The 12362-nt window shown below is 45.0% G+C and overlaps 1 protein-coding gene across 4 annotated transcripts in view; it reads right to left on the reverse strand.

The window, feature by feature from the left end:
• Positions 1-229: 229 nt before the first annotated feature.
• SQLE (squalene epoxidase) overlaps positions 230-12362 on the reverse strand; it is a 37703-nt gene continuing 25570 nt past the window's right edge. For 2 of the 4 annotated variants that reach the window (XM_084847975.1, XM_084847976.1), the window contains exons 8-11: positions 10805-10947; positions 5934-6030; positions 3662-3749; positions 837-2404 (exon numbers count right to left, since the gene is read on the reverse strand). In XM_084847975.1, the coding sequence (XP_084704101.1) occupies positions 2212-2404; positions 3662-3749; positions 5934-6030; positions 10805-10947 (521 nt within the window). In that variant the 3' untranslated portion in view covers positions 837-2211. Of the gene's footprint in view, positions 2405-3661; positions 3750-5933; positions 6031-10804; positions 10948-12362 lie in introns of all 4 variants that reach the window. The other 2 variants (XM_084847972.1, XM_084847974.1) reach the window with 2 other exon arrangements.

Raw genomic sequence — 12362 nt, forward strand, 5'->3', positions numbered from 1 at the left:
CCAGATTTGGCTCGCATCCCTGATATGTACCCTTGCAGCCTCAAGTAGTAGTCCAACAGTTTTACTGTCAGCTAGTTATTTGAGAAGAACAGGCTTTAGCAAGAACTTGTCCACAGTTTCTCCTTCCTCAGCCACACAACTGCCCATGGTTCCATGGCGAAAATGTTAATGTGAACTGTAGGATCTACAAATAAACTACAGCAGTTACTGAGGTCACAGCTGCTGAACCATGTGTTTCAAGTGCTGCATTCATCTGCAGCACTGCATTTATTTTCATAAAAAGGACTTGGTGTGAGCTGCCCCTTGCTTACCAACATAACATCCTAAGTTCACTTATAAACAATTCCACTATATTTAAATATAGACACATTGTGAATCACACAAGCTCCCGTTATGTTTCACTGATGCACAAACTTTGAGGATCTAAAACAAAAACCCATTCAGCTCCAGCTATCACTGTTACATCACTCATTCTGAAAAACTCCCATCCTTTTAAGTGTAGCAACTAACACAGTCAGTTCCTGTAGGGCAGCCTTTCCTGACCTTGTGCCTGCCAGATGTGCTGTAATACAACTCCCATCATCCCCAGCCAGCATGGGGAACGCTGCCCAATAGGAGCAGAGACGGCAGGTTCAAAGCTGCATAAGGAGTTGTTAGGGAGAAAGGATTTACTACAGTTCTGTGCTGTAGTAATGCCTTATATCTCCCCCTTCTCAATCACCAAAAGCCCCAATGCTGTGCCTCCCTCTTCCCCCCTGCAAAATAAATTGTATTTAAATAAAGAAAAGCTACCCAGTATTTATATTAGAGGAAGCAAAACAGAGGCAAAGGATGTTAATAGAATGTAACACATTTAAATTGTATCTTGACCATAGAAGAAAGTTTCACATCAAAATAGGAAATGTGAAGAAAGGAATGTACAGGTAACAGTAGCCCCCCCCCCCCCCCGCCAAGTTAATGGCTCGAGCTGCCCCTTCTTTGTTTCATTAGCTTTCATTAACATTAAGGGGCCATGCCCAATAATGCTGTCGGGATCAGCATTGTAGCTATCATCTTTCTTTATAGTGGTCACTGTAAACATCTACCTCTTTTAGAAATCTCATTTGCATAAAGAAATCATACTCACATACTTCCTGTGTGTTATATACATATACGCACACATATACTCATCTCTCAGTAACGAATAGCTAACTCATTCCGTTTGCATAATGCCGTCACAATAAGCTCTTACAACAGAAGTAGGGAAGCTGGGGCCCTCCAGATATTATTAGCCCCAGCCAGCATGGCCAATGGTCAGGAATGACAGAAGCTGTAGCCCAACATCATCTGGAAGGTTACAGTTACCCATCCCTGATTTAAAAGCTATCAGTAGTACCGGCAGGGATGCCTGAGCCAGCACTACATAGGTATCCCGGGTTCATTGTAGGACTCAAACAAGCCTGAAAAATGGCCCAGTTCTCACTGAAAAGTTAAACTCTGTATCTGAGCAGCACCACTTCAGGTAGGGGTCAACATGACTGAATGTTCCTCCATACAAAAATAAATAAATCCCACAACATAAAAAGCTAGATGCTGGGGAGAAGGGTTGTAGCCTAGCTTTCTCCCTAACAAGCTAGTTTTCTATATGCAGGGTGAGGTTTTTTGGTATGGAAGAACATTCAAGCCATACCTGCAGCCTCAAGCTCAGAAACGGGCTTACCACCTCAGTGACAGCTGGCCAACAATTCATGGACATCCCATCTCCTGTTCTGGCAGGGTTTCTCGCACTATGGAATTTTGTGTAACATTGAGCCCCAGACCTGGGCGTCAAAGAAAAGTGGAAGAGCTTGACAGCTATCAGATCAGAGATTGTTATTTGCTCTCTTGTTCTGTGGATATATTCCTAGGAGCTGTAGTAACACACTCTCACTCCCATGGATTAGGATGCTCTTTACATAGACGTCACTTTGTTTGGCAGGATTACCCATGTGCCCGTATACCTGGAATTACCATTGCAGGGAGATCTCATACCAACAATGTGTATACAGCAGGCTGCCTCTCTCCATATAAGGAAAATATAGAGTAAAAAAATCACAGACTAAAACCAGGTCCTAAAAAAACCCTGATTTTTCTTTAACGTAAGAGACAGGACAGAACCCATCCCACATCCACAAGGCAGGGTGGGTGAGGAGTTTACGTTCTTCCGCATGCTGCAGAGTTGTCTCTATGAATTTAATGGATGAGGTACTTTATTTCAGAGTATATGAGTGGAAGTATGATGGTGCAAGCCCGGTACAGTATAGCAATGCTGCTGAAAATTGCTCGTGGCTTTGTGATCCAAGATTCTGACTTGAAGCAGAAATAAACAGCGTAGAATGCAACAGCAAAGAAGTGGCCAATCAGGGTAACAGGCTTAGGTGATAAGCTGTAGAGAAGGATTTGGGAAAGAGGAAAAACAGTGAGAAATCATCTAGTATCAGCAAAATACTAGAATTCATAAAAATAGTCATCCACTGAAATTACTGGATAATGAAGTCCCTTGAAAGGCAGCCCTTACTTTTTCCTTTCTTCTTTCTAAGCCTTCCCGTAGAAGGTTTAGTGCTAACACAAATCAGATATTTTACTACTCATCAGTTTTCTCTGCTTTTCCATGCCAACTTTTCTATGCTCAAATGGAGGAGGTTGCTAAGGAGCCATTGTTTTTTGTACATTTCAGTCCGTCCCAATCTTCAAGAAGCACCGTAAGACCTGGTTTGCAGGTCACAGCAGCAAATCAGGGTTAACTCACAGTTAATTCACGAGACTCACAGAGCGTTCATGCCACTTCTGGGTCGCAAAACAACCTACGCCTCATCCATAAGTTATTAGTGTGACATCCAAGCCCAAGCACTTTGCATGGTTCACGTGTTCCAACAATCATGCTGCACTTGGCAGAACTCAAAAATTGCATCATTGTCAAGATCCACTGACGACAGCATAAAAGCCATTCCTGATCAGGTTGACCCACAAACAACCCAAAGTGTTCAGGTGCTGGCCCTAAGGCTGTTTTCATGCATCTTTTCCAATTAACTAGATACTGTCATTCAGTATCTCTCTTCCTCCACTGTTTCTCCTTGCCCCTTTGTGCTTTCCTTTTCCTCACGTTTCTGTTTAGATTGTGTGCATGCATGTGAGGGTCTCTTCTTTTATTATTAATTCTGGGTTTCATATTGTACAGGGCCTTGTTTTCTTTTAGATGCTTAAAAGGGGAGGGACCACTGCTCAAAGGGGAGAGCAGGTGCTTTATATGCAGAAGGTCCCAGGTTCCACCCCTGACATCTCCAGTTACAAGGATCAAGTAGCAAGTGATGTGAAAAACCTCCATCTCCCTGAAAACCTGGGGAGTCACTGCCATTCAAGAGTAGATAATGCTGCATTAGATGGGCAATAAGGCAGCTTCCTATGTTCCTAAATAATAATGAATAATTTAAATGTGTTTTTTTTAAAAAAATACTCTGGCACATGGCTTGGCTTGCTTATATTGGTTATCTAGGCAGAAGAATTTGGGGCACTCCCTCACTTTGATCCCCAGTGCTTAAGCAGGCTTCACTGGGCTTCCAAACTCCCAAAGCAAGACCTGGGCTGTGCTAACTGCTACTGTCTTGATGACCACTTTAGTAAAGGTTATGTGTCCCCAACTTACACAGAAAGCAATCCCACTGGACCAGATACACACTTGCCACCAAGCTTGAAGTAAAGAAAGCAGGCTTTCCGTAACTGATGCAGAGAACCTGTCAAACAAATGAACGGGGAAACTGCTTTACAAAAACACCAAGCAAAAGACTGAAATGAGTTTTTAAATGAAGAATAATCTTGCAGCATACACAGTCACACACATTTATTTCTAATTTTCCTTTTAAAAACTTCTCCTATAGTTTTGAATGATATCTTTACCACATTAAATTGATATGTAGAAAACATGTTACCAGGTGTCCTCATCTGCAGTCATGCACATGTATACTTGAACAATACATATTTGAGTCTTTAGCCTGGCATCATAGTGCACTATGACAGGAATTGGGATACCCAGGTGGGGAAAATGCTATAGACAACCAGCCAGAGATAAATCAAATATATGGTTCATTAGACAAATATAAAAAGTAAGTACATCTGAAGAGGACCAGCAGCTATTTAGTTCATTCTAGATAGGGTTGTGGATAGAGAGAGGACTGAGAGAGAGATGGGGCAATGTGCTAGTGTTTTGGAAGGATGAAGGAGGAGAGAGGCTGATTCCTAATAAGGAGAGACAGGAGATTGACATGTGTGGGGTCTAATTGGGTTGGAGATAGGGACCAGAATGCAGATAACCTCGCCTGCAGGTAGATGGGTATGTTGCTAAGAGTTAGAGAGACAAGGGAGGGAGGGAGGGAAATAAGATTGAAGCATAAATATCAATTATTCTAAAGCAAAGGGGAAGGAAGGGGACTCTTCTTTAAGGGCTTGCTGTCATCTGAGTTTGTAATGGCAGTGATCTATCTATATTAGGGGTCTCCGACCGTTTTGGGACTGTGGGCACATTTGGAAATTTGAGACACTGTCCTAGGCACCACCACAAAACAGCTGCCATGGGTTTTGCATGCATGCATGCATTCTCTGTCTCCGACTCTCTGTCTCTCTCTCTCTCTCACACACACACACACACACACACACGCAGCATGCATGCTGATATCCCTCACTTCTCCTCACTGCAAACACATGAAGTAACACACTCACTCTCTTTCAGGATCCCCCCCTCCCCAAATTTCCCCTCTCTCTGGACTCTCTAAACCCCATCTCTCTCCCTCTACTTCTTACAAACACGCACTCCCATCCATTCCAAGATACAAGCACACAACCCCCTTCACCCCCCAGGTTGCTCCCAGCCCCCCACTGCCTCCCCACGGCACACACTGGCTCCCCCACAGGCTTCCCTGACCTATCAGCAGGCTTACTACTATCCTCTAGCCCCCCAGTACTCTCTAGCCCCCCCTGCTCTCTAGCCCCCCCAACCCACCCACAGTGACAGGGGTCACTCCCCCACTTTTTTTTTCTTATTGGCTGGACATGCTGCAGAGCAAGGTGTCAGCCTGCAGCCTCCCACCATAGTCATTTCCTAGAAATGTCTCTGGGTGGGTTTGCATGATCATTTTCAGCCATGGTAGCTTGAAGAAATCACAATGGTTTGCAGCACTTGCCAGGCTTACGTGCCATAACCGAACCCCTGCTCATAGGTGGCTGTGTCACCCGAACCCGTAGTTAACAAACCACTCCAAAACCCATAGGCTGTTTTAGAGGTGGTGGTTTGCTAACAAACCACCCTCACTGGGTTCGGATGACACGACAACCTACAAATGGGGGTTGGGTTATGGAACAGGTGCCCATGGGCGCCCAGCACATGCAGCAAACCATGGTGGTTTGCTTAAACCACCATGGCTGAAAATGATCATGGAAAACCAGGTCTCTGAGTCCCATGTACAGCCAGGAATTCATGGAAAGTGAAGACAGCAGCAACTGGGGGCCCTCACTTTGCTTTAAAGCAATGTCAACTGCCAATAAGAAAGGCATTTGCTTAGCTTTAATATAAATCAGAGGTGGTAGGGCGCCTCAACAGGCACCAAGGAAGGTGTCCGGGGCACACTGGTGCCAGTGGGCACCATGTTGCCTACCTCTGATCTATACAGTAAGTTATTCTAAATGTCACAAGTTGCATGTGGAAATCACACCACAGAAATGCTGTTTCGGGCAATAATTTCCATGACAAATAGTATGCCTCTGCCCTAGGCAGCAAGTTATAAGCCTGCCAGAGTGTAGCTAAAGCAACAAGCAGTTTGTGGATGAATCCAGTGGGACCTTCATGCCAATGGGCCTTGCACCCCTTAAATCAGAGCTTTGCGGACCAGAGTTTATGAAGATGTACCTTTCGGAAATGTACTTACTGTCTGTGGCAGCAAATAACTCATACAGTGCTTGAGCAAGAACATTCACTACGAAGGAGTGGGACTCTCTTCTTGTCCAGTAAAATGACTTTTTTGCCTGCAAAAAAATAAACAATCCATTGCTGGCATCAGGATGTAACATTGATACCCAAAGTGTTCTACCATTTATTGATGTTTTAAGATGATGGCATAAGTTCCCAGTGGTCTCCAATGATCTATACAAGGATTCATAATACCAGCTAATTATATCAATACACCTATGGAAATAATGGAGTTGTATCAGACCTTTGGTCCATCTAGCAAAGTTTGTCTACTTTTAATGGCAGCAGCTCCCCAGGGGCTGTATCCAACGTAAGTCCTTAGAGTAGACCCATTGAAATGAATGCGACTTAAGTTAATTAAGCCATTTTGAGTAAGAGACCACAATAAATTTTAAATGTTCTTATCCTGAAACAGCCCAGAAAAATCAATTTGGATGCACGACCAGTGCTTCTTTCCCCATTTCCCAAGGGAATACTGGTGACTCAGGTCAGTTGTGGTAGGAAACTGGATACCTGCTGCCTTTTCTATGCCAGTGCTCATCCCTGACCACCAAACGTAGCTTCTGATTATCACTTTCATCTATGCAGTGCCTAGGTTTGCAAGCATCCCAGTCCTGGAATTACTATATCATTCCTCTATATGAAACAAGCTTTTTGAGCAGACAGTTCCTGCTGATTTAAGGAAAATAGTCTGAATTCTTTAGGCAATTTCTCAGATGGTTATCCACACCTATTGAGTACACATGCCAGGGTAGGACAAGTTCTACTGATTGTAGAATAGCACAATCTGTAACAGTGGGCAGCTCAATTCATTGGTACTAGCAATAGTTTTCCCAGATTCATATATGAATGTGAAGTTATAGACAGTAAGCGTGATGCCTCAGCATTGTTCAGTGGGAGACAAAATGGGGTTTGGCTTCTCTTAAGTAAAAATGCCGAGGTGTGGCTTGTGATGAATTCAGATATCAGTTTGAGATCATTTGTTGTTGTTCAGTCGTTCAGTCGTGTCCGACTCTTCGTGACCCCATGGACCAAAGCACACCAGGCCTTCCTGTCCTGCGCTCTCTCCCGGAGCGTGCTCAAGTCCATATTCATTGCATCTGTGATGCTATCTAGCCATCTCATCCTCTGCCGTCCCCTTCTCCTTTTGCCTTCAGTCTTTCCCAGCATCAGGGTCTTTTCCAGGGAGTTTTCTCTTCGCATTAGGTGGCCAAAATATTGGAGCTTCAGCTTCATTATCTGTCCTTCCAATGAGCAGTCAGGGTTGATTTCCTTTAGGATGGACTGATTTGACCTCCTTGCAGTCCAGGGGACTCGTAAGAGTCTTCTCCAGCACCACAGTAGTAAAAGCCAATAGGTACATCACTACTTTCAGGCACCATATGAAAGCAGACAGCTCCAGCCCCAAACGGCAAGGCATCATATATAATGGACAGCGGCCCTGCTCATCTGATTCAAAAATACAGTCGAAGGAAACTTGATGTTCTGAAAGGTTTCATCATGCCAAAGAGTCCACTTCCACTGAGATCCCTTATCCAGCAAGCAATTAACAGATTTTGCTATGATGACTTTTTCAGGAGAATTTATAAAGATCTTGTTTACACTTTAGCATAGAGGTCTCTTTAAATGGGTGGATATCAGATGAATCCATTGACATCTCAGGAAAGTGACACTGGAAGCTCCCAGCTGAAGTCTTTCTCAACTCTGATACCTGACTGATCACATTTCTGTGGAGCTTCTTGTGCAGTGCAACCCAATCCTATGCATGTTTATTCAGAAGTTAAGTCCACTGTGTTAAATGAGACTTACTCTCTATTAATTTTGTTTGGAATTGCAACTTGAATCATTCTGTGAGTTGCTCTTTAGATAGACCCGTGATTAATATATATATATATATATAAAAGAATGCAACAATCCCAGGCACACCTGTATAAACTGCTGGAAAACTCCTACTACTACAGAACTCCCAAAATGGAGATGGTTCACATGGAACGCTCCTCAATGTATGACTGTTGTTTGGGCATCTGCAGCATTGTCATTTAACTATCAATTGCTTCAAAACAACATAAGCTGGATCAGACCAAAGACCTACCTAGTCCAGCATTCTGTTCACACAGTGGCTAACCAGAGGCCTGTGGAAAGGCTGCACAAATAGGACATGAGCGCAATAGCACCTTCCCACTTGTGTTCCCCAGCACCTGGAATGCAGAGGCATATTGCCTCCAATCCTGGAGGTAATACAGAGCCATCATGAATAGTAGCTATTAACAGACTTATCCTCAACATTTGGCAAACACCTCTTGCAAAAGCAGACAGCAACTGATTAATGAGAGATGGCCGTGGGTTTGACCTTAGTAAGTTCGCAGTTTTCCAGAGAATACGTGAGGGAACTTATTTATAAGCTATTCCAGTCTGTCTACAATTAGTGTGCACACCCTGAAGCAGTTCCTTCCCAGAAGACTTTTGCAAATGCTTTACTGAAAGGGACAGGACTAGTGCTGTGCCGAAAATTTCTCCCACATTTTCTTCAACCATTCTCATTCAATTTGATAGAACAGAACTTCCTTTCGAAAACAAATTCAATACTACAGAAATTTCTGAGAAATTCTCAAGGGTTGGGTTTGAGTTTCTTGGGCTTACCTTACTTTGGAGGTGGCCGAGGAATGAGCACGTGTCCTGTCTTTCATGGTAGAATAATCTCTTTGGCAGCTTGTAGCTTCCTCAGCTTCCTACACTTCAACTGAAGCCCAGTTTAAGGCACCATGAGGTAATCCCCCCCCCTTAGGGCTTTTTCAGATCAGAAAGCACAGGCAGCCTGGGAGGCTAGCTGTGAGTAGGTAAGCTCAAAAACTCCACCAAAAGAAATTCAACATAAATTATGAGAATGAGGCACAACCATGGGAACCCTTTTCATGGGGGAAGAAAACTTTAAGGAAATTGGAGGCCAGATTTTGGCAAAGCACTAACTCCACCTCATCCCTGGAGCTTGGCACAAAACTGCCCTCCCCGCTCCCCCACACACACACCTGCATTGTGGGAGATGCAAAATGGAGACCAGCCTGCCAAAACAGTTGATGCTGTTGCAGCACAAAAAATCTCAAACCCCTTACTAAAAAAGAAAAAAGCTGTGCTACAAGCCCTACCAATGGGGAGCCCTACCTGTGAGAAACTGTTGAGAATTTCTCCTTCCCCTGGAGAAATTTGGCGAAATAATCTCCCAAAATTCTATGCGCATAAATAAGCAGAGAATTTCAAGAGGCCATCTGCGCACAGCTCTAGACAGGATAGCCTCTGTTTAGCAGATTCATATCAGCAGGGGGTTGGACTCGATGGCCTTGTAGGCCCCTTCCAACCCTACTATTCTATGATTCTATGAGAACTCTACACTGCAGCTTCAACTAATTTCAATAATCTATCAAACCTATTTCAGTAATCTGGGAGGATAAGATTGCCTCCCAGTTTGCTGGACTGACATCACTGGCTGAGTGGGAACACCTGCCAAAGAACTACCAAGCTGAGGCAGAGCATTATCTCTACGTCATCTGAAACCTTCAGGCCCCTTTAGAGGTAGAAGCAGCTGTGCTGTTGAGACTTGGAAGGACACTGGACTGGATGCTCTGTGCTTTGCTACTGGTGAGGAGAGCTGGAGCTGGGGGGAGAGCTGGGGTTTTTATCATTTTAACAACTGCTCTCTCCCACCTCCCAGTAATCCTCCCAGTTCGTTGGACAACTGAACTGTGAGGTTCCACAGGTTACTATCTTGTCCCCAATGTTGTACAACATTTATATGAAGCCACTTGGAGTGGCCATTAGGGGATTTGGAGCAAAGCACCATCAGTATGCTGATGACATACAGCTCTATCTCCCTGTGACATCTGAATCAGATGAGGCTGTGCAAGTCCTGGATCAGTGCCTAGACGCAGTCATAAACTGGATGAGGGCCAATAAACTAAATCCTGGCAAGACGGAAGCCCTATGGGTGAGTAGTTCCCAAGTCCAGTAGATAGGCTGTTCTGGACGGGGTTGCAGTCCCTCTGAAACATCAAGTTCATAGTCTGGGGGTACTCCTAGATCACTGTCGCTCGAGGCCCAAGTGGCCGTGGGGGCTTGGATCACCTTTTACCAGCTTCAGCTGGTTGTCCAGCTACGGGCTCTCCTGGACAGCAATAGCTTGGCCTCGGTGGTACAGGTGCTAGTAACCTCAAGACTGGATTATTGCAATGCGCTCTATGTGGGGCTGCCCTTAAGGCTGCTCCGGAAGCTGGAGCTAGTGCAGAACGCAGCAGCTCGGCTGTTGTCGGGAGCTGCCCCTTTTCAGCATGCAACTCCTTTGCTGAGGGAACTGCACTGGCTGCCCATTCGCTACCAGGCCAGGTTTAAGGTTTTGGTACTAGTGTATAAAGCCCTAAACTTGGGAGCAGGATATCTGAGAGAGCGCCTTCTCCCTCACCAACCTGCCTGGTCACTGACGTCATCAGAGGGCAGAGACACCATGACAATGAAGGTGGTTTTCCCAGGGTGAGGCTCATCCACTGCACTCTGGGTGTGCCGACTCCTGCGATTTCCCCAAATGCGGGAAACTCAACTGCATACGATGCATGTTTAGATGGAAAAAGTCCTACAAATCACAGCATCCCCCTATGCTGGCTGGGGAATGCTGGGAGTTGTAGGACTTTTTTCTGTCTAAACATTTATAGGATTGTACCCTTAGACACTTTAAAAATAAATAAAAATAAATAGCTACCTGAAGTTGTGTAAAATAAATCCTACCTGAAAATGGAGCCAAAATACAAAAAGGGGGAAAGCAGGAATGGCAAAATAATGACCCACCTGCAGAACAGCAGAATCCTCATACAGGTCAGGAATGGTCTGCAGCAGGCACCTCCATATCTTGATGTCATTCAGAACAACAGTCATTCCTCCTCCTGTGAGAGGGTGCCTAATGTTGTAAGCATCTCCCAGGAGAAGGACTCCTAAAAGGCAAAAGCTCCTGAAGTCAATCACAACCGTACAGGTGCAGCATTTTGGAATTCGTTCTGAACTTTTGCAAGGCTTGTTTAAAATTTATGACATTCCGAACACTAGTTACGATTATCATCTGCAATTTATAGCATTTTAAATACACGGGCACTTCAGGTATTTCAGTCTCCAGAATTTCATCAGGACTAAGCCAGTCCATGAATCAAAATGCCTCTCCCAACTTTGCTACCCGTTTTCATATGCTGTAAAGTAGATGCGGGGTGGGGTGGGGTAGGTTGGGGTGGGAAAAGCATGCGGCATACTTACTGCCAGCAGTAATGGTACTCTTGGGACTCCCAGTGGTTGACAGGTGCCATTAGATTTCCTAGCCGCCCTTAGCACGAGGGCAGGAAGTCCTGCCCTCAGGCTGACTAGCTTCATGTGATGTGGCGCCGTCATGAACCCAATCGGAATGAAGGCAATGTCTCCTGCCCTTATTCTAGGGTAGGGATTTTGAATCTCTTTCAGCCCAACAGCCAAATTCCATTTCGGGGAATGTCTCGGGAGCAGCATTCCAGTGGTGGGCAGGGCTGAAGGCAAAAGTGGGTGGGACCAAATACAAAAGAGGAGGGGCCAAAATTGCCCAAAGTACCAGCATGCGTTAGTTTAAACCTCTTACTGCCAGTATCTAAGACTTAGAAAAGGCATTTCAACCTTTTAGAACGGGGGAAAAACTGCACAAAAGCCAGGAAAGCACCAAACCGGAGGTTGGGGTAAAGCAAATGGGACCAGGGGAAGGAGGGGTAGCCATCTGGGGAGCCCAGGAGAGCTGGCCTGGGGTCAAAGGCAGGCCAGATTTGGCCCCCGGGCTGAGGTTCCTCGCCCCTTCTGCACCGACTGGTGCAGGGGGGGACAATGGCAGTCATCCGGCTCTGGGAGTACCATCGATGTCAGGACAACGAAATAAAACAGTGGCAGGAAAAATGGTGAGTGGTGTGGGGCATTTCCTTGAAGCCCTCACATGCGCACAACCCCTGTCAATTCTTGCTGGAAACATTCTGGAGAGAACTTTCAACTCAGCCCTACTTTAAAGCAGATCCAACCTATCTAATTTGTGTCACCTGTAAACGTTTGGCAACGCAAGAAAAATGCTTTACAGGTCATGGAGATTTTACAGGTACGTGACAGGAGGCAGCACTGCAGAGTGCTTTGCCAATTTTATGTTAACACTCTGAAGCGATTTGTCGGTCACACTTGCAAGCATTCCTCCTGTATGCTCTCATCATTTTGTGCTGTAGTTATTCACTCCTTTACTAGGATTTTCAGGATTTACAAATTGTAACAAAGCCCCGAAACAAATAAAGCAGCCAGTAAACCAACAAGCACTCCACAAAGAATCTTGTGTGGTATCTTAAAGTCTAACAGATTT

Source organism: Heloderma suspectum, chromosome 4 (assembly GCF_057233095.1).
Source record: "Heloderma suspectum isolate Gila_16-S chromosome 4, 16-S_ref, whole genome shotgun sequence".
Taxonomy (NCBI): domain Eukaryota; kingdom Metazoa; phylum Chordata; class Lepidosauria; order Squamata; family Helodermatidae; genus Heloderma; species Heloderma suspectum.